The 20,018-nt window shown below is 43.4% G+C and overlaps 1 protein-coding gene across 3 annotated transcripts in view; it reads left to right on the plus strand.

Moving 5' to 3' along the window:
* LOC147890794 (FMN-linked oxidoreductases superfamily protein) overlaps positions 1 to 20,018 on the plus strand; it is a 71,622-nt gene that overhangs the window by 21,417 nt on the left and 30,187 nt on the right. For 2 of the 3 annotated variants that reach the window (XM_087389457.1, XM_087389456.1), the window contains exon 3: positions 3,880 to 4,119. The exons of the other annotated variant lie outside the window; for it this stretch is intronic. In XM_087389457.1, the coding sequence (XP_087245583.1) occupies positions 3,880 to 4,119 (240 nt within the window). The remainder of the gene's footprint in view (positions 1 to 3,879; positions 4,120 to 20,018) is intronic. 3 annotated transcript variants of the gene reach the window in all.

The following is a 20,018-nucleotide window of genomic DNA, read 5'->3' on the forward strand; positions in this document are numbered from 1 at the left end:
AGAAGTCCAAATTGACGTGACATTACCCCATGATCTACATCATTGGTGATCAATGGTGGTAGATAGCATGAAAGCATAGACAAGCATGAGAAAGATGGGAAGGTCTTACCATATTTGGCAGTGTCTAATCCCGTACAAAATAGAGTTCAGTTCTGAAAATTAATTTTGAAGAGTAAAATAGAACTGAGAATATTGCAGCACACAAACATACCACAGCCAGATTTTTACACAACTGGATCAGCTGAAACAGGCCTGTGAGATGGAGTACAAAGCCACGATATCCAGAGAGATGACGGAGAATACGAGAGCTTTCATGTCGCTGTATCGGGCAGGAGAAGCCAGCGATGGGTTAGACGCAGCGTAGGCCTTGCTGGAAATGAAGAGGCAGATTCAGGGCAAACTTGGTAGAGCAATGGCGCACAGATTTCAGCAAGTTTTGGGCAGAAGTTGGCGCATATTTGCAGCAGAGAATGACGAGCTGAATCGTGGGTAAACACTGAGGCAGATGGCTGGAAATGTGGAGCAGATGTGGGGCAGATTTCCAGTGGAGAATGGCACAGATCTGGAGAAGAAAATGGCGCAGATCTGAGGCAGCTTATGGCAGGTAGAATGCAGGCAATGGCGGGCAGATTTGAGGCAAAGATGACGAGGCTAATGGCGAGGCAAGGAGAAGAGAATCAGGGCAGCATCAAGGCTAGAAGGAGGAAGACGAGGCAACGTGACGACGAGGGTGGCGTGGATTTTTTGCAGCAAGCTGGAGCAGAAGCAGCACGTGGGCGAAAAAGGAGTGGCCTGATGCAGGTTGGGCAGAGATAGAACAGCTTCAGCTCCTCCATTGTTTCGAACAGAAAAGGTACGGTCAGCAGCTTCAGAAAGTCGTGGGCAGCTCCTTCAGCTCACGAAATCGGGGCAGAAATGGCGGGCAGATCTGCAGCAGTAGAGGCAACCTGAACAGGAATGGCAGCAGCTGGAGGTGACGGTCTAAATAGCAGCAACGTGGAGAAGATGGGCAGAAGATGGAGATGGCGGGCAGCAACTTGGAGCGGCCTCGTCTTCAAGATGTCGCTTCTCCACGTAGGTAGTAGAGGTCCTCAAGAGGAAAGAGAGCATACTCTCTTGCACTTAGAGAAAGAGAGAGAGGGCATGGCTTCTCTTTCTGGCCTCCTTCTCCTCAATCTCTAGGAGCAAGGGAGCAGTGGCTCTGATACCATGTTGAAATATGGAAGCAAGAGCTAGAAACTAGAAAACTAGAAGTAAAACAAGAACAAGATTGAAAGACAAAGAGTTACCTTGTAGATGAGTGTAGACAAGACACAAGCTAGATAGATAGATTGCAATGATGTGACCCATGAATATATGGGCCAAAGTACAAGACATAAAGCAAGAGTGCTTATGGGATAATTGTAGAGGTGCCACATGGCACACACTCAAGACACAAAGACTAGACTAGACTTAGACAAATGTAGACTAGGAAATAGTACACTTAGTGTGCACTTATCTCCAACAACAGGTAGCCGTTTGGAAGAATAGCTTGGATGTGTGTTTTTTAGCACGGTGACTAAAGTCTACAGAAGCTCAACGAGGAGCACGCAGGCTTAGGGGTCTAGAATTGCCACAGAGGTAGTAGAACAACATTTTGATAAGGATAGAGGACCATCCTCTGGTGGACTCATGACTCTTTTGTATTGTGTCCATTGGATGAAAATTATATCTTTTATTGGTTCTATCTATTTCTTGGAGCATTGTCTATTTACTGGCTTGCACGTATGAATGTTGAGTAAAGTAAAGAAGTTTTGGATTCCATAGTTAAACACTTTTGTGTCAATTCCTGGGCTATCTATCAGTCTTCTGTTGTGGGTACCCTCTATTTAGTTAATTTCTAACATTGTACTCCAACACCCCCTCTCATAGACACATCTTGGGCCAATCCCAACGCGTCGATTCAGATGCTCCAACCTCTTTGGAACAATACGAGGTTATTGTCCGGTCCTTGGTCTTTCAACCAGTGGCTCCTGTTCCTCAAGATCTTGTGTTGCGCAAGCTACCATCTTGATACACAGGTCCAACCAAAATATAGCTCCACAATACCTGGACCATGAGCTCCCAATGAACTCTCAAGCAAATACTCCTTTGGATCTAGTACACGTTGTCCTTCTGTAGGTGTCCTTTTCTTCACCATCGAGGTTTCAACAAGTCCACCATGTTCATCTTCCAACACCCTACTTCCGAGCTTCGGAGAAGTACCAAGACTACCTCCCCACCCCCCCCGACTTGCAGGAAGGCAAACACCTTCCAAGGTAAATGCAACGCACAAATCTTCCAAGCCATGAACCTCATGGAAGCACACCCAGCTTCATCATGTAATTGTGTAATGGTCCCTTCAATATTAGAGCTCCCATTTGACCTTGAATCCATAGGTCCTTCCAAAGAATCATCCTTCATATTAGTGATACTAGCCAAGCATTCAGAGCATATCCAAGCACTCATGCTGTCCTTCACCTTCACAAAGGTTTCTGACTCCTCTTTAGGTCCCATCTCTCTATTTCAAGCAATTCTTTAAAAATTTTCTCTTTTTCTTATTCTCGCCATCAGAAGCTTCCCCATCATTCTCAGATTTGACATTGTTCTTTTTGTTGTTGTTGGGCTTGCCGTCACCTGGCTTGTCCTTGCCTTTGCCGTTGTCCTTGGCATTAAAAGGTATTTTTACTAGATTCGTCGTACTTCCTCTCCCGAGCTTCCTCTTGTAGAAGCAAAGACACTAGCTCCTTGAAAGTTCTACATCCTTAGGCATTGTACTGTCCCAGTAGAATCTTTCCAGGCTATTTCACTGGCCAATCCTCCACATCTTCTCCACGTAGTTCTGCCTCAGCCTCCATCCTATGTGCTGGACCTGATCCTGCTTTCCTGCATCAGACCCAGCCCCTACAGTGTCCGTACTACAGCGCCATGCATCCGTATGCTTCCACTTTATCCCGGGCTTATAACGACCTGTTCCAGGCTATTCCAGGCTGGCATACCTGATCCATAGTAGTCCATACATGCTCTGATGACTGCGCCTATAATCCGTATGTCTGTCCATCAAAGGCTCTCGAAGCAGCCAGGTACCTTTCTTGGGTGCTGCCTACATGACACATGTGGCCCTGTTTCCTGTCTTTTCTTTGTGTGCTTGCTGCCCATATGGCAGCCTAGCTTTTTCAATGAGATCTACCCATGTGGCAGTCTCTCCTACCGCCCACATGACTCATAATTTACCCTGGTACACCTCCCCTACACCTCCCCCATGCTCTCATTTCGGGGCTCACAGATTGGGAGGTGACCATCTATATTCCAACAGCTACTGGCTGTAGACTGAAAACCATACTGGATCATGGAATTTATACATTCTCTATTGCAATGAAAAAACCATCGAATGTATTTTTATTAAAGTGGTTGTTTGAAGGGGTGTGCAAGCCCTAAGGTATACCAATCAGGTATTAAGATCTCTTTGGAGAACCAAGCATCTTGGTCAGCTGCTCCCAAATTTTGATTGTCCTGCATAATCTAGGTATCTGTCATATGTGTGTGGTTTAACTTCGGTAGCATATTGCTGGGTGTTCATGAAACAGAATGTGCAGTCTCTTTGATTAACACTTCTAGGTTCAATCTCTGTTTTAATTTGTGGTGTTGATACAATGTTTCTTTAGTTGCACTCTCGTTGGAATAATTCGGCATAATGCCTTGCTGTGCATGCTCTTTTCGCCTGCTAACTACTGATCGTACAGTAGTTGTTTGAAGAGGATTATGTCTTGTAGAATTCATGAAAATTGTTGTCCTTTGATGTTTGTTTCTTATAGCACATCTAGTTTTGTAATTTTGTGGAGTAATTTTGGGTTTGTGCAGAAACCTCCAGATCTGCCAGGCATGTGCCCATTTCTGGCCATTGAGAAAGCATGCCCATTTGGCGAAGCATGCCGATTCGCTGGCACTCATAAAAAGAGCACCTATACGAGTGGCAGGTCTATTGAGGGAGGCCAGCCGAATGAGTTGAATACTCTCAAAAAGGATTTCCAGAAGTTGCTGTGGAAAAACTTGGTCTCATTCCCAAAGGCAGATGCTCAGCTACAACTTTTGGGTATTTTGGTATGCAGTGGGCCTCTCCATTATGGACTGCAATATGATACCTTCATAATTGGTCCTTATGTTTTAGCAATTGTTAATCCACCTGTTACAAAAGCTGTGCAGCTGTCATATTTGGTTTGTGATATGAATCTTTCTGCTTGCTAGGTTTATGGTCGATAATATTTATGCTTAAATTATTAGAAGAACAAATTTCTAAATTTGTACGATTGGATACATTCTAGTAGTACAAAGGTATATAATATTTATGCTTAAAGATGGTAAACTGAAGAGGTTGTGCGTTGACAGTATTAAGCTATTATAGGTTTGCATCAGGTGGATTTAATGGCAAAAAGGAATCTAATGCTGGACCTAACATCTTCGACATCTTAATGCCAGATAAACTGTATTTATACTTGCCTGTTGTCGAACCCAGATATGCAGCATACTCAATATTAACATAATAGGGTAATGAAGCAGCTTAACCTCTGAACTTTAGGTACAAAGGATGCCTTATTAAGGCATTGCAGGAGGCTTACTTCCCTGTCTGGTGATTAAACTTACAAAAGTTGAGTATTGATTATGTATAGTAATTGTGCGGTGCTCAAGCTTGGTGAAGTGAATACAGCCATACCACCATTTTGTTAGGTATATATTTTCCATAATCTTTTGGGGCATATAGATGCAATAAGTTGTAATAAGAGACCCAGGAGCCTGTATAGCCTCTTAGAGTTATGCTTTTTGGCAGTCCAAAACAGTTCATCAGAAGAATGTACATATTGGTTACTTCTAGGCTATGTCCTTTTTTGTTTGATTAGCATAAATAGGGCTAAGTTTATATGTGTAGAATAGTTTCAGGAAGAAAGAACTGAATGTTTGTTTGTGTATCCCTCTGATTTTTTTGCTTTAGTGAGTACTAACTCTATTCAAGGTATACTAGGACATGTGAGTCCAAACAAAGCAGTTTGCGATTGGTTTACATTTGTTCCTTCATATAATTTGTTTTGTTCTGTTTGTGTTTCCTTTTGTATTGCGATTTTTTTTCAATTGAGTTGATATTCAGTAACCGTGGAGGTGACTGTCATAGACCTTGTCTTAGTCTGGATGGCAAGAAACAGAACTTACATTGCTTCAGTTCCAAATGAAATCCTTAATATTTAATCACATTGTTAATCTGGCTAAATACTTTAATAGATTTTTATTATGGATACTTTAATAGCTTTTATTATGGATACTTCTATAAAATATTCCTCTGCATGACGTCCTCGACCTGTTTAGTGATAGGGCTTTGCAAATGTCTTATATACAAAAGAAATTTCAGTGTTGGATATCAAGTAATCCTGATTTTTCTTCGACGCTCCTAAAGGACTTATATACAGCATAGAATAAACCACATATTCTTGCATTGAAGAATAGGTAATACTCCTCGAGATAAGGAAGGAAAGAAAGTCTATTAAAAGTCTTCGAAAGACTGAAGGGTCTATGACATTGAAAGAACTTGATAAATGAGTTGGATGGTGGAGCCTCTAAGCGAGCATCCACACCCAAGACGAACGAATACAACATAATCATAGAAACAATGTTACGTAAAACGTTTGAGCCCATGGAGAGGATGAAAATTGTGGTGTGATGATCCTTAAGAGGTTGGCGCAGGGGTTAAGCCTAAGGTGAGCCTAGTGGTGTACAAGGCTTTTTTGGTGGCATAAAAGGTGTGATAAAGCACCGGCGATAGTTGCTATGTGTGATTTGATGTGGTCTTCTAGTTATAGGCATGCGTCGGACAAGTGCAATTGTCACCCGTGTTGGCTATGCGTCCGGTTTGGTGAACATGGAGGAAAGTTCCCCAAGCATGATCTGTGCATCAATCCGCTTGCGAGTCTGTCGTGTCTCTCGCTCTGGACCTCGGCTTGCTTCCGTGCTGTTTGGCTGGAAAAATTCAGTGATCATGCTTAGAGTGGAGTTTGGCGGTACCACCTTGATCTTGCCTATTGTCGTGAGCAGATGCTCTTTGTGTTGGACGGCCTCATGAATGGGAGATGCCAGGCATCTCTGATCTGATTCGACAAGAAGCTAGAGAGGGTTCTGAAACCATCTCTGAAGAGACAATGGTAATGACCTTGGATCTAATTGTACATAGAGCTTCCGAAAGCGAAGTGTTCCTTCGACTCGATCTCTTGCTGACCACATTGAGTACTTATGCGATCGACTTCATCCCGTACACTCAATACATAGGTGGTGCAATTGAGACATGGCATTGCTTGATAGATATCCTCAGGGATTGGGGGAGGTGGGCCCGAGTGTGTCCTAGTAGGTCAATGAAGCCTTTCTTTGAAATCCGCAAGCACATGGTCCCTGTAGAAGCTGAGCTTCACAGGGACCATGCTGGGTCCCAGCCAGGTATTCAATGTGTGTACCTTGTGATATGTGAGCAGAATGGAGGGGGCCTCAATGCTATACTAAAAGGGGGTAGTCTGCCCCAGATTCTCAAACCATCTATGTGTACGTGGGTACCAACACTTGATCCCCTCAGCTACAAATTCATGGATGAAGATAGGGCCAGCCATGGTAGCCTATGTCGTCATGAAGTATAAGAGCCATAATCCCTGACGCGTTGGAGGTATGTGATGACTTGGAAGCTTGTGTCAAGCTGTAGTCAGGATGGTCTGAACTCAGCCAGAATTACATGATGTGGGACTGATGACTTACCATGGATCATCCGTGACAACAAGAGAACCTGAAGCCTCTCCACTCAAGCCCAATCTGCCTCTAATAGGTCGGGCCTGCAGCAAGGACTGCCATACGAACTCGTAGGGTGGACCAAGGAGTCAAAGAGAAGAGCCTTGGTCTGAGTTTATGGAAATGAGAGTGAAAGCACTGTTGCTTGAGTCTAGCAAGTGCGGAATATCCCTTGCTTGGTCGAGCCTGCATCTCTAGCCCCATCGTGAAAATCGGGCTAGAGAAAAGACCCTGAAGTATGGGTAGGATGTGATGGCCTCTACTTGGGAATCCAAGGTGAAATGCTCTTTGAGCTCACGGCAAGAACTTCTTCAACACGTCTGTCCAATTCTGTCTTCCCAACAAGCCATGCAGATTGAAGCTCCTTTCACGGAAAGAGGGTTGAAGGATGCCATCAAATCACGCAGCAGATGGAAAGCTCCGGTGGGATGGTCTTTCAGTGGCATTCTTTCTGCAATGTTGGGATGCCATTTGACCCTCAATACTTTGTGTGGTCATACGTGGGAAACTCAGCATGTGCCGGCTAGTTGGAAGAAGGGTTTAATTAAATTATTCCCTAAAAGACAATTATCTGAGATGTTTGCTGATTGTAAACTGGTTGCTAAGATAATAGTCAATCGTATTAACATCCTACCCAATGGACTCATTTCCGTGTAGACATATTACGGATAATATTGCAAATGCTTTTGTGGGGATTGAATATGCTAAGTACATGGAGCAAGATGTCCTTTTAATGCAAGTGAATATTGCTAAGGCCTTTGATACAGTACAATGGGACTTCATCTCACAAACTATGCAATCTCATTTGGGGAGAAAGTGCAAAGCATCGTATGCTGGCTATATCAGGATAGTAAGGTTGCAGCCATTCTAGCAGGGGATATAACTGATGAGTGGACTCTTTAAGGCTGTCCACTCAGTGCTTTGCTCTATGCGATTGCTACCCATCCTATGCTTGTATATATGGATCATTTAGGTGCATGGCATGGATTGGAGATTCATGGAGGAAGGCCACTCATTGTGCAGGCATATGCTGATGATTCATTCTTTACTCCTTGAAATACTCAAGGGGATCTTTCCTGCCTTATGAATGCACTTTCATTGTATGGGTTGGCTGCTGGTTTACAAGTCAATATTTCAAAAATCTAAGCTTCTTCGACTACATTTGAAGGATGAGCATCGTATATTTTGGCTTGGGGAAATTGTTTTGCCCATCATGAAGTTGTTGGTTATCCTCTGGAGTGGACAGTTTCTCGGCACTAACATATGGATTGGGTACTTGAAAAATTGAAGGAAATATTGGAATATTGGAAGCTAGCTACATGGCCCTTACATGTTCGATTGCACATATGCCAATCTATCCTGGTTGCCTATATACAGTTCTATCTACCTTTGATGATGATTTTCCCCTCGTAATATAAAAATTCATGATTTTCCCCCTAGCTTGCATGTAATATAAAAATATAAAAAAGTTCCATGATAGAAGACATGAAAACTGAATTGTCTTGCATGTCTTGCATGCCAAGCTAGCTTCAGGACCGCCTCTTGTAATATAAAAATACATGATTTTCCCCCCCACCCGCCCCCCAAAAAAAAAAGAAAAAGAAGAAGAAGAAAAGGTGTGTGTGTATGTGTACGTGTATGTTTATATATCTGTATATCATAGAAATTCTACTTTTTCCAAGTTTCACTACTTCCGGAGGTCACTCAGGCAATCCTTTATGATTGCTTGTCTGTTCGTCAGATAGATTACTTTGTTTACTCGTCTTTTACTGAAATCTTTTGACATTGTAATTGCATGTCCCCTCTTTGTGGACTGCTGCTTGTAATATAAGCATACATGGATTTCGCCCCCAAAAGTGTGTATTTCTATGTTATATGTATATGTATGTTGCACGCTTGCGCTTACACACACACACACACACACACATATGTATATGTAAATTATAGGCTGCCTCAAATCTGAAAAATACAAGAATTCTAGAATGTGCGTCAAGAATACTCTAAATGGGGATGGATATCTTGGTCCCAATAAACTTGACCGTATATTTTCTTCAAGTGAAGCTCTGAGCAGTTTAGAGAAATGCTCTCTCTATAAAACAATGTAGCTGCAAGCCTTCAGGCTGCATCTACCAAAAACATGCTAAAGAGAGTAGTGTTCAGAACAAGTGGTTCAGCCATTTGCTAGCAGGCAAGGACAATACATAAAGTATGTGCGATTGGATTGTGGAGGTGATATCTGTATCGCATTACTTTTACTGTTCAAGGGCATTTCATGCATCAATGTCAGTTAGGACATGTGGGATTGATCAAATGGACAATTTCTTGAGTTTGCTTAGAGTAAGCTTGTCAACCAAATAGTTCCACATGCATCCATTATGTCCCTGCAGGTGAAGCAAATAATAGCTATATTACTTATGGATTTTAAAGATAACTTGCATTAGCCCACAAGTGGGATGGAGTGATCCAGTAATAAAACAGAAGAAATAGCAATAAGCCCAGATGCCACAGGGATGATCCAACAAACAGGAAAACAACAGCCAAGCAAACTGCCTTACACAGCCTAAAGTACAAGATCTATGAGCTCTTACATGGTTCAACTGTGTTATCAAGTATCCAATGCAAATAAGAATAGTGGAGTGAAAGACTTGCTAGGGAGCCTACAACATCTCCCCTCTCATGTGAGCGCAAGAATTTGTACAGAAGAAGTGATGTTTTCACTGACGTAGAAGAACACATCACCACTTCAAGATCATAGTGCAGAAAAGGAAAACATTCCACCATTCATGAGTAGCTTCTGCATTATTTGACACTTTGTACATGACAGAAGTAGAGGACATTGATTGGTCTGGGAACTTGTGCGCATTTAAAAAAAGGAGTATATCTTTAAATGCACATGTGTGGGTCGGTTCTCGAAATAATTTTTATATTTCTTTAAAATAAAAGTTTTGAAGAAAAAGATAGAGCGCAAGGAGAGAAAGCAAGAATATCCATCCATACTGTATTCCAAAGCCTTTGCAAACAAAGGTTGCAACACAGAATGATTCATATTCGAACTCGTAGGAATAGTTTTGGATGCATACTCTAATAGAAAGAGAGGCATTGTAGGAGATAGAGTAGTATTGTAGGATCAAAGCTTTGAAGGGAAAAGATATAGCACCAGGAAAGCAGGCAAGAATATCTGAGCCTTACAATAATCCAAAGCTCCTGTTAACAGAGTTTGCAATTCACAGTGATTCATTTTGAGTTCAAAGGAAAGGTTTTAGATGTATACTCAAGTAAATACAGTAGCATTGGTTTTAAAAAATCAATATCTCAATGCAACTAAAAACATTACAAGGGACAGTCAATTGTCAAAGATTCACAACCGTTATTTAATGATTGTTTGTATTAATTTAATACAAAACTGTTATCTGAATGACAGTTTATCGCAATTCAATCCACAAAGGAGAGACTAGCACACTTTATATCCATCATAATTCCGCTATAATAACCCCCAGCTATTAACATGTGTTGAGTATGCCAGGCAAGTTCACAATTTCACAATCTTAGGTATGGGACTGAAAATTTGACAGTCTGGACCTTGATTTAACAGCAAAGCTAAACAGGTCTTTCTGAAATCACAACTTTATTCCCAATCTTAGCATTTAAATACACAAACAACATGTCATTCATTAGTTTGGACTTACTATCATCAATTTCAGCATATTATTGATGTGCTCTTTTCAGTATTCGTATAGTAATATAGGCGAGCTTCTATCAATTATCTGGAGGTATGAGCAGGAATACTCAACCAAAGCAAAGACCAGAAGAACAGAGAATACTAGCTAGAAAAAAAGAGTGCCTAGAATAAGTGTAAATTATTAAACAAAGCATAGTGCCTATAACTAATTTTAGGAAATTTGATGAATGTATTGCAGAGCTAGCTTTCATAGAACGTATCCATCATAGGAATGTCATGCACAATAGGTTCCATTACTTCTCATTCAGAACTCTCACCTACAAGAGAAATCAGTTGCCTCTATATGCACAATCACATGCTCTTGTACTCAAAGGTTGATTATTGCAAGTGCCTTTTTTTGTCCCTTGACAAATTAACAATTTCCTTGCACCCTATCTTTGGCTTTGTCTCTATGCCATCCACAACTTTCCACAGTAACAAGGAGATGATTCTTGATTTTGTGTTATTAAATATGATAATTGGAAGAACAGTCAATTTGTAGGCATTGTCAAGCATTTGGTCACTGATGGAAGTCATATTTGAGGAATTCTTGATCATTGGCATCACGATTGAAGTACAAAACTTGCAAATTCTTCCTCAATTACAAAGGGGCAATCTCTTGCTGAGATAGTGGAAAACACTGCTTAACTACAAAAGTCCCAAATTTGGACAATAATTTTCATTGAATTTGACAGTTCCATGCTTTCCAATGCATGGAAAACAAGTTGCTGTCAAGAATGCTCAAAACCACTTAAGCAATCAACCACCGTTAAAACAGAGGGTTTCACTGCTCTATATAGAATAGCAATTTACATCTCATTTGGAATTTTTGGCATACACTATGAGGCAAGTCAAATTAACATTCTAGGCCTGATATTTGCCCAAAGTTTAATACAGCATTGCGTATTCCGCAATTTCTGAATTGTCTCAGCATACAGAGGCTATGCCAGCCTGCAGCTTCACACCTATGAAAATTTAATGCTTTCAATACATTTCCTCTGAAAATTTCACCAAAAGCTGATCGATGTGCAACCTGCATGCTTATGAATGCCATAAATGTGCAATCCTGCTCCAGGAGTCCATGTGTGATGTTTCCCTGTCCAAGACTGCTGCAAATCACTTGCAGATGATACAGAATGTTTCCATGCATGATATTTTTCTTCCATTTGGAGGTTGAAGTCAATAAAAAAGACCTTGATTGTCAGCTGCATGTGTTTGCTGTTTCCAGATCCACTTGTATAAAATCCATTTGGCTTTTCTAGGGATCCATAGCACCTGCAATCTTGTTTTTTCTTTAGTTGATGCAAGAGCCTTGTGTTTTTTCTTATGAGTGACTGTCATGAGATTGAAACTGCACTATGTTGTGTTTTTAGAGGATGACTTTGGGATTGTTCCTGGATTCATCTAGGTAGATGTAAAAGCCTTGTGAGGAACTGTAGGAAATAGAGAGAAACTTGCAAAAAATTGGACGGGTCTTGGAAATCTTAAAAAATGCTAGTAGATGATGTGCATGTGCTCTGCCTACAGGCTGAAAGAAGTGAGTTGATTTGCAGAATTTCTTCTTAGCTGTAGATGCGTATTATTTGCGATAGGCTCTGATACCATATTGGGATGAAATGTGGAGCAGATGGAAGAAAGAAAGCAGCCAGCTTTCATTGATAATAGTCTCGTAATCATAGAGGGTATGATCTACATGGGCTTGTGAGAGGGACGCAAGACAAGACAAGGCTAAACCTATGTACCTATGTAGTCACATATTAGGGTTTTCACAACCCTCTGTGATGTGGTAGTGTCATACCTTGACAACATGTGTGTGCAGGCGAGTGTGTGCACATATGTGTGTGTACTTTTGAGCTCTCCATTCGCCCATTCGGTCTTCACCAAAAAAAAGTGTGTGTGTGTGTGTGTCACCACAATGTAAATATCCTAAGTCAAAGTACAGTTGACCATTTATTTGATCATAATTAAAGAGTTTTATATGTGTTAATTATGGTCAAAGAGTTATTTTAATGGTCAAAGGATTGACTACGGTCAAAGATACTTGACTCTAGTCAAGTAAACCTGACTTCGGTCAAGGAGACTTGGTTTATTACCAAGAGGGTTAACTGCAGTTAACCAGAGAACCACAGAGCTGACTACGGTCAGAGAGAGTTGACTTCGGTCAACAAGACTTGGCATGCGCCAAGAGGGTTAACCTCGGTTAACCAAGATGTGCCAACTTCGGTTGGAGAGACTCGGCTATAATTAAGGCGCCTCGACCCTTGGTCAAAGCTCCTTAATTATAATCAAGAGTGTTGACTCCAGTCAACCAGAGAATAAATTTATATATTTTTTATATATTTGTTTAGATGTGCACATGTGTTCAGTGGGGACGCCCACCGTGACTAGAATTAGTCCACAGTGTGTTATTTGCATGCAAAGCGCTAACAGTTAATGGGTGCCATGGTGGTGCGCTTTAATTAATTGTTGCAGGTACTAGGAAGAATTATTTTTTCCTAAGCGCTACGGGAGCCTAACAAGCATCTAGGAGGCGGTTCGTGTGACCGAGTGCTTTGAAGACTCCAGAATGGCCCTTAGTGGCATGTAATAGGACTTAGTCTAGATTTTAGACAAGTGGCATGTTGCCGATTTGAAATGAGCTTGAAGCTCTTGTAATAAAAGGGATTTTTCACGTTTTGAAAGGAGAGGTTACCAGACAGCTCTACGCTGAACTTTTGTAACAGATTCTCTCTCATGAATAAAAACCTTCGGGGGGGTCCAACCCGACGTTTTGTCCTGGGCCCTAGTGCATCTACAGAGAGGGAGTGAGGGAGAGCTTATGAAAGTATAATTACTGTCTTTTATGAGCTGTAATTGCTGTCTTTTATGAGCGAGTCGGTTTTATTGGTATCAGAGCATTGGCTCACTGTCTTTCATGATAGTGACGATCTGAAGAAGAAAGTATGAACGTGTGATGCCTTTACGTAGAGGGAGAAGACTTGCTGGTAAGTGCTGGTACGGGTGAAAGTCACGGTCTGAGAATGGCGAGAATGAAGCCCTGTGACCACGGATGGGTGACGCTCTCCACCGTATTGACGGAAGCTTTCTCATGTGACGGCAGCCTGAAAGAGTCCGTGAATTCTCACGTAGGTGTGGATTGTTGGTAGCGGATGATTGGCTGTCATATCTTTTCCCCCAGTGACCAGACACACCCAGTTTTTACAAGCAAGGAAGCCTGTGGACACACAGTTGCGTTGTCCAGCTGAACGAAATATTGGCGCAGAAGAAGCGTCAATGTGAATCAGAGAAAGTGAGCACGTGAAGATAAATTTGGGCCTGTGACGCTGACGTGGTCTCGTATGCAAGTCTCGCTGTGAGCAGATCATTATTGTGGAGGAAGGCTCTTCGGAGATCATCACGCACCGGCGTCTTGCATAGCCTTTAACCATTTGCTCGAGCGAGCGACGCGCGACGTCGACCAATTCATAGCCAAGGTTTGGAACCTTAGGCTCTTGCTGACGTGGCCAGGTGTTCAGCCAGGGTGTATACGTGGCACACAGACAAGCAGGCATGATGACGTGGCAGCCAGCAGGGCAGATGACGTGGCTAGGCGTCCACACGTGCGGGATGATGTGGCAAAAAGACACGTGGCAGTGCACAGAACAGTGCTGATGTGTCATTCTGACACGTGTCAGCTGACGTGTCAGCTGATGTGGCAGAACCACATGCAGGGATGACCTGGCATTCTGACAGGTGACATGGATGCTGACATGGCTGACCAGGGGTTAATCTAACTCAACCTTGGTACTGGACTGGTTAGAGGTCCAGTTAGTTGACCCAACCAGTCTAGTCTGGTCACTGTAACCAGACTGTGACCAGTCTAGTTAGTCCAGTTGCAGACTAACCAGACCAGAACCAGTCAGTCTGGTTAGAGTAACTAGCCAGTTACTCCATCTGGTTACTGTTCTTTAAAAAAAAAAAAAAAAGAACAGTTGTAGAGACTGTTTCTGCTAGCAATTTTCACTTATCTGTCAGACTTTTACTGTCAGAAAAGCAGCAGAAAAGCAGAGAAAACAGAGAAAACAGAGAAAGTAGACTTCTATTGTCAGAAAAGCAGCAGAAAAGCAGAGAAAAGCAGAGAAATCAGAGATTTGCAGAAAAAGAGTATGCATACCTTTGAGCAGTGAAAAGAGGGAAAAACAGATGCCTTTTGAAGCCATCTGCAGCAGCCAGAAAAGGGCAATATAGTTGTTGATGCTTTGGCAACTGTGTGGGTTTATGCCTTGAATTGATAGCCAGTACTGGCATAGATTGTGAATGCAAAACACCTCTTGTTGAGGTATTTTTATGTTGGAAAAGCAAAGGTAGTTGTGCATCAGTTACCTACACGGTGTGAGAAATTTGCAGATCTCAGAATATGGATCAATCACCTATCCAGTGGGATTCACAAGATAGGGATGTACATCCAAGACAGAGAAGTGTGCCGCAAACTCAACAAGAATTTGAACAGATGGTACGCACTCGTATACAAGAGATGGAAAATCTCAAAAGGGATCCAAGGGCTCAGCATTTGTTTCAAGCAGAAGCTATGCCTAATGCAGTATACGACGTGCCAATGCCAGAGGCACACTCTCGTGTACAGCCTGAGAAAGAGAGATCTCATAGGAGACGGTCCCATAGCAGAAAGAGATCGAGGCATCATCACCGATCTCCTAGTCCATCACCGTCTACCTCGAGTTCGACTTCTGTGTCTTCTTCCTCCTTATCAGATAAACATCCAGGAAAAGAAGGAAACACAAGAAGTCTAGGAAGAGAAAGTCTTCCAAAGAGACCAAGGAATTTAAAGAGGGAGGAAAATCTGTCAAGTTTATGACCTACAATGGACAGTATGGTCATACAGACAAAGCATTGCAGTTCATCAGGCAGTTTGATGCTGCATTCGGTACAGAAAATTTTTCAGAATCCTCCAAGTTAAGAATGGTCAGTTTGCACTTGACAGCAACAGCTAGTGCATGGTGGAGTGCACAGACCACAGATGGGTCAGCCCCAAGGAAGTGGGAGGACTTCAAGAAAGCCTTCTACCAGCAGTTTATGCCTAAACAGTTTAGAGACCATGTTCTTCAAGAGTGGGACAGCTTGCATATGGATGCAGGAGATACAGTGGATGTGTACAACCAAAAGTTTTGGGATGCTTATTTGCAAGTTGCACCTTTCAAAAAGATCTCCAAAGGCACCCAAATGAGAAAGTACAGAGCAGGTCTCACTCCAAGAATTCAGGCAGTAGTGAATGCTTTGGGGGCAAAGAACATTCAAGACCTTATGCATTCAGCTTCAGTAGCTAGCCTTGTGCCGCTACAAGATCCATCTACAGTGCCATCCTTGCATGCAGGACGTGCTGATAAAAAGAAAATTGATTTTTCAAAATCAGAAAAGAAAGAGTACCCCAAGGCTGAAAAGAAAGGGTTTCAGCCTCAGAAGTCGAGGGGTACTCAGTTTTCAAAGACTTATAAGGGCAAATCTCTATTTACCCCTGAACAGATAGCGGAATTCCGTAGAGATGGGAAATGCTTCAGGTGCGGCAAAGAGGGGCATGTGGCTGCCCAATGCCCAGAAAAGCCTTCAACTTCGAAGGGAAAAGAGGCAGAGAAGCCACGAGGACCGCAAAAGCCAATGGCGGGGGGAATTCCTGACATATTGGGTCATGCTTCAAACCCAGAAGAAAGAGAATTACTGCTATCATGGGGCAAAGTTAGAGACCAGCAAGCGCTAATTTTATTTGATCCAGGGGCTACTGATAATTTCATATCAGAGGATCTAGCCCTGAGGCTGGGAATAAAGACGGAGGAGTTAGGTAGGGCCTTGATGCCGATCAGATGTTCTGTGGGAATCCTGTGCCAGTTACTCCCTTGATAGGGAAGCTCCGTCTTCATGTTCAAAGTTATGTGGATCAGGAAGACTTCTTCATTTCTCCATTGAAACATCATGATGTAGTCTTGGGAATGCCTTGGTTTCATCGCAAGGCAGTGAAGTTGACTCTTCCTGAAAGAGTGCTGGAGTTTGTGCATAGGGGGAAAAATCAGCGTTTAATTGCCAGGAATAAAGGGGAGACTATCCCCATTGTATCTGATGTTACATGTGGTAAAGCAATAAAGTCTGCAATTTCTGTGTACATGGTTTTTGTAAAAGAAAAAGAGAATGATATGCATGCTGAAATGAATGATGCAGACAAAGATAAGTTTCAGTTTCTTATAAACTTTAAAGATTGCTTTTCTGATGCTTTGCCAGGGGAGTTACCCCCAGAGAGACCAGAAGATCATCAGATAGAGTTAATGCCTGGTAGTGAGCCACCAAACAGACCACCTTATAGAGTCAGTGCGACTCAGAGAGAGGAGATTATGGCTCAGGTACAGGATTTGCTGTCCAAAGGGTTGATTCAGCCCAGCTCGTCTCCTTTTTGTTCCCCTGTACTGTTAGTATAGAAGAAAGATGGTTCATTCCGTATGTGCGTCGATTATCGTGCACTGAACAAAATGACCATCAAGAATAGATTCCCTATTCCGCGCATTGATGATGTCCTGGATCAGTTAAATGGAGCTTCAGTTTTCAGCAGGATAGACGTAAAGAGTGGCTATCACCAAGTGAGGATACAGCCTCAGGATGTGCACAAGACAGCAGTCCGCACTACATTCGGGTTGTATGAATACTTAGTGATGCCTTTTGGGTTGACAAATGCTCCAGCCACATTCAATAGAATGATGGATCGCATCTTCCGAAAGTACAGGCATTTTACGGGTACTTTCTTTGATGATATCTTAGTCTTTTCTAAGACAAAAGAAGAGCACAGAGAACATCTTGCTATAGTGTTTCAAGAGCTGAGAAATCATCAGCTCTACGCAAACAGCAAGAAAAGTGAATTCTTCTTGGAAGAAATCCACTATCTGGGGCATATAATATCCAAGAATGGGATAAAAATGGACCCAGCAAAGATCCATGCCATTCAGGAATGGCCAGAGCTGAAAACTGTGCATGAAGTTCGAAGTTTCCTAGGCCTGTGTTCTTACTACAGAAGGTTTATCAGACATTTCGCTGATATCGCAGCTCCATTACATGACCTTACTAAGAAAAATGCAGCCTTCACATGGGGAATATCACAGAAGAAAGCATTCAATACACTCAAGGAGAAGTTGACTACAGAGCCTATTCTTGTAGTCCCTGATCTTTATCAATCTTTTGATGTTGATTGCGATGCTTGTGGAGAATGTGTTGGGGCTGCATTGCATCAGAATGGTCATGCAGTGGCCTATGAAAGCAGGAGACTTCGGGATGCAGAAAGATATCTAGGAATCTATGAGAAAGAGTTATTGGCTGTAATTCATGCCATCCATACATGGAAGCACTATCTTTTGGGTGCAGATTTTACTGTTAAGACAGATCACCAAAGTTTGAGATACTTTTTGACTCAGACCAAGCTTTCCGAGAAGCATATGAAATGGGCAAACATGCTGTCAATGTATCATTTTCAGATTGTCCATACCCCAGGAATTCGGAACAGAGTAGCAGATGCCTTGTCCCGAAGACCCCAGGTCAATAATGTGACTATTGCTTATCATCAGGACCTGGAAGGCATGAGGGAGCAATATGCTCGTGATTCAGATTTTGGTGAAATTTTACAGCAAATGCAAGAGGGGCAATCCACCAGTCACTATTCCCTGAAAGATGGGTATCTAATGAAAGATGATTGCCTATGCATCACCCAGGAGATGAGGAAAAAGATTTTGGAGGAATGCCATGCACCTCCCTATGCTGGACACAGAGGAATTACAGCAACAACTCTAGCTCTAGAGCGGTATTTCTTTTGGCCAGGGATGCGGATTGATATACATCAGTTTGTTACTGAATGCCTTACGTGTCAGAAAGTGAAGTATGATAGACGGAAGGCACCTGGCCTACTTATGCCTCTTCCCGTGCCTCAGGCACCATGGGAAAGTATTACAATGGACTTTATTTTTGATTTCCCGAGATCAAAGTCAGGGAATGATGGGATTTGGCCTATCATTGATTTTTTTTTTTTTTCCGAAAAAACAGTGCTAATTATATTACTTCGAGAACAAGATACAAGAGGTCAGCTTATAGCTGACGGGCTGCGTTCACAAATCGGACACAGCCCTAAAAGGTAGCAAAATAAACCATCCTCTCACGGAGGGATAAGACGAGTATGAATGAACAGCCATCGGGGTGGTGAGTAGTGCCACCGAAGGCCCTGCGTAGTCTGCTCGAAGAAGAGGCCCTGTGTGTCCCAAGCCCGGAGGAAGCGTCTCCGCTTCTCCTGACCGGCCCGGGAGTCTCCCTGAATCTGGTCCCACTGGCCTCTGAGGGTATGAATAATCTCACTCCAAATCTCCGCCATGATCTGGGCAGTCGATAAGGAGGTGCCACCGAGGATCTGCGCGCAGCGCGAGGTCCAGATGTGCCACCCTGTAATGCTGCTAATAATCTCCCAGACTGGCTGCCTCTCCCGAACTCCTGTATCAGCCTCTGCTAGGTGCTGTGGGATACCCTCGAGCGGTCCCCACGTCCCCTGTGTGATAAGGAAAGTGGGGTCCTGCTGGCATGCCTCGAATAAGTGATGAAGACCAGGTGCGGTGCTGCACCAACAGAACGCGCCCCAAGTGATCAATCCTAGCTCTGGTGCTGCGCGAGTAAGAATCCCAAAAGTCCACCTCCACACATCCTGGGCGCGAGTGCAGCTCCACAGGCAGTGTTTTGGTGTCTCCTCATCCGCATGGCAAATCTGGCAACATCCGTCCTGGCCTATCTGCCTCAACCAGCTCCCCACTGGAAGACCTTTGTGGGCAAGAAGCCACAGGAAGTATGAGATATTCCGCGGCCGCCAGCTCTCCCACAAGGCCTTCCAGAATGCCTGCAAAAAGAACCTGGAAATACCCTGTGCGTACCAGCTGGGTCGCTGGGTGGGGGGGCGGCTCTGCATCCTCCCGAGAACTCGCCTGCCCAGAGTCGTACTGTAGGCGAAGAAGGAGGTTGGCCCCTGTCCTGTCACAATCTCTGGCCACCACCACTCTCCTGGGTCCCAATCAAGCTCTGACAAGGCCCGCCCCTCCCAGAGCCAAAGATGCCAAAGCTGCACCTGGTCCTGCTCGATGCTAGGGTCGGTACGCCAGACCTTCCCCAAGAGGCCTACGACCCGAACCCTCTGCCACGGGAGTAGGGGGTCGATGATCGCACCCTCTCTCCTGAGTCGTCCATCCCCAGAAACCGCGAAGAAGGAGATAGAGGAGTCATCCATACGTCCTGCGATCACCAGTGGAATGCCACGGGGGGTGAACTGTCCTAGCCAGCGGGTGTCACCAGGCATGAGAATCTGAGGCTCAGGTGGAACCAACCAAGCAGCTGGGATCGCACCGTCGATCTCCGTGCGTCTCGCCTGGGCTCCACGTGCACCTCCAGCTGCGTCTGCAAGATCAGTCATCTC

Source organism: Dipteris shenzhenensis, chromosome 18 (genome assembly GCF_047967505.1).
Source record: "Dipteris shenzhenensis isolate YYH24624 ecotype China chromosome 18, Dip_SZ_1.0, whole genome shotgun sequence".
Taxonomy (NCBI): domain Eukaryota; kingdom Viridiplantae; phylum Streptophyta; class Polypodiopsida; order Gleicheniales; family Dipteridaceae; genus Dipteris; species Dipteris shenzhenensis.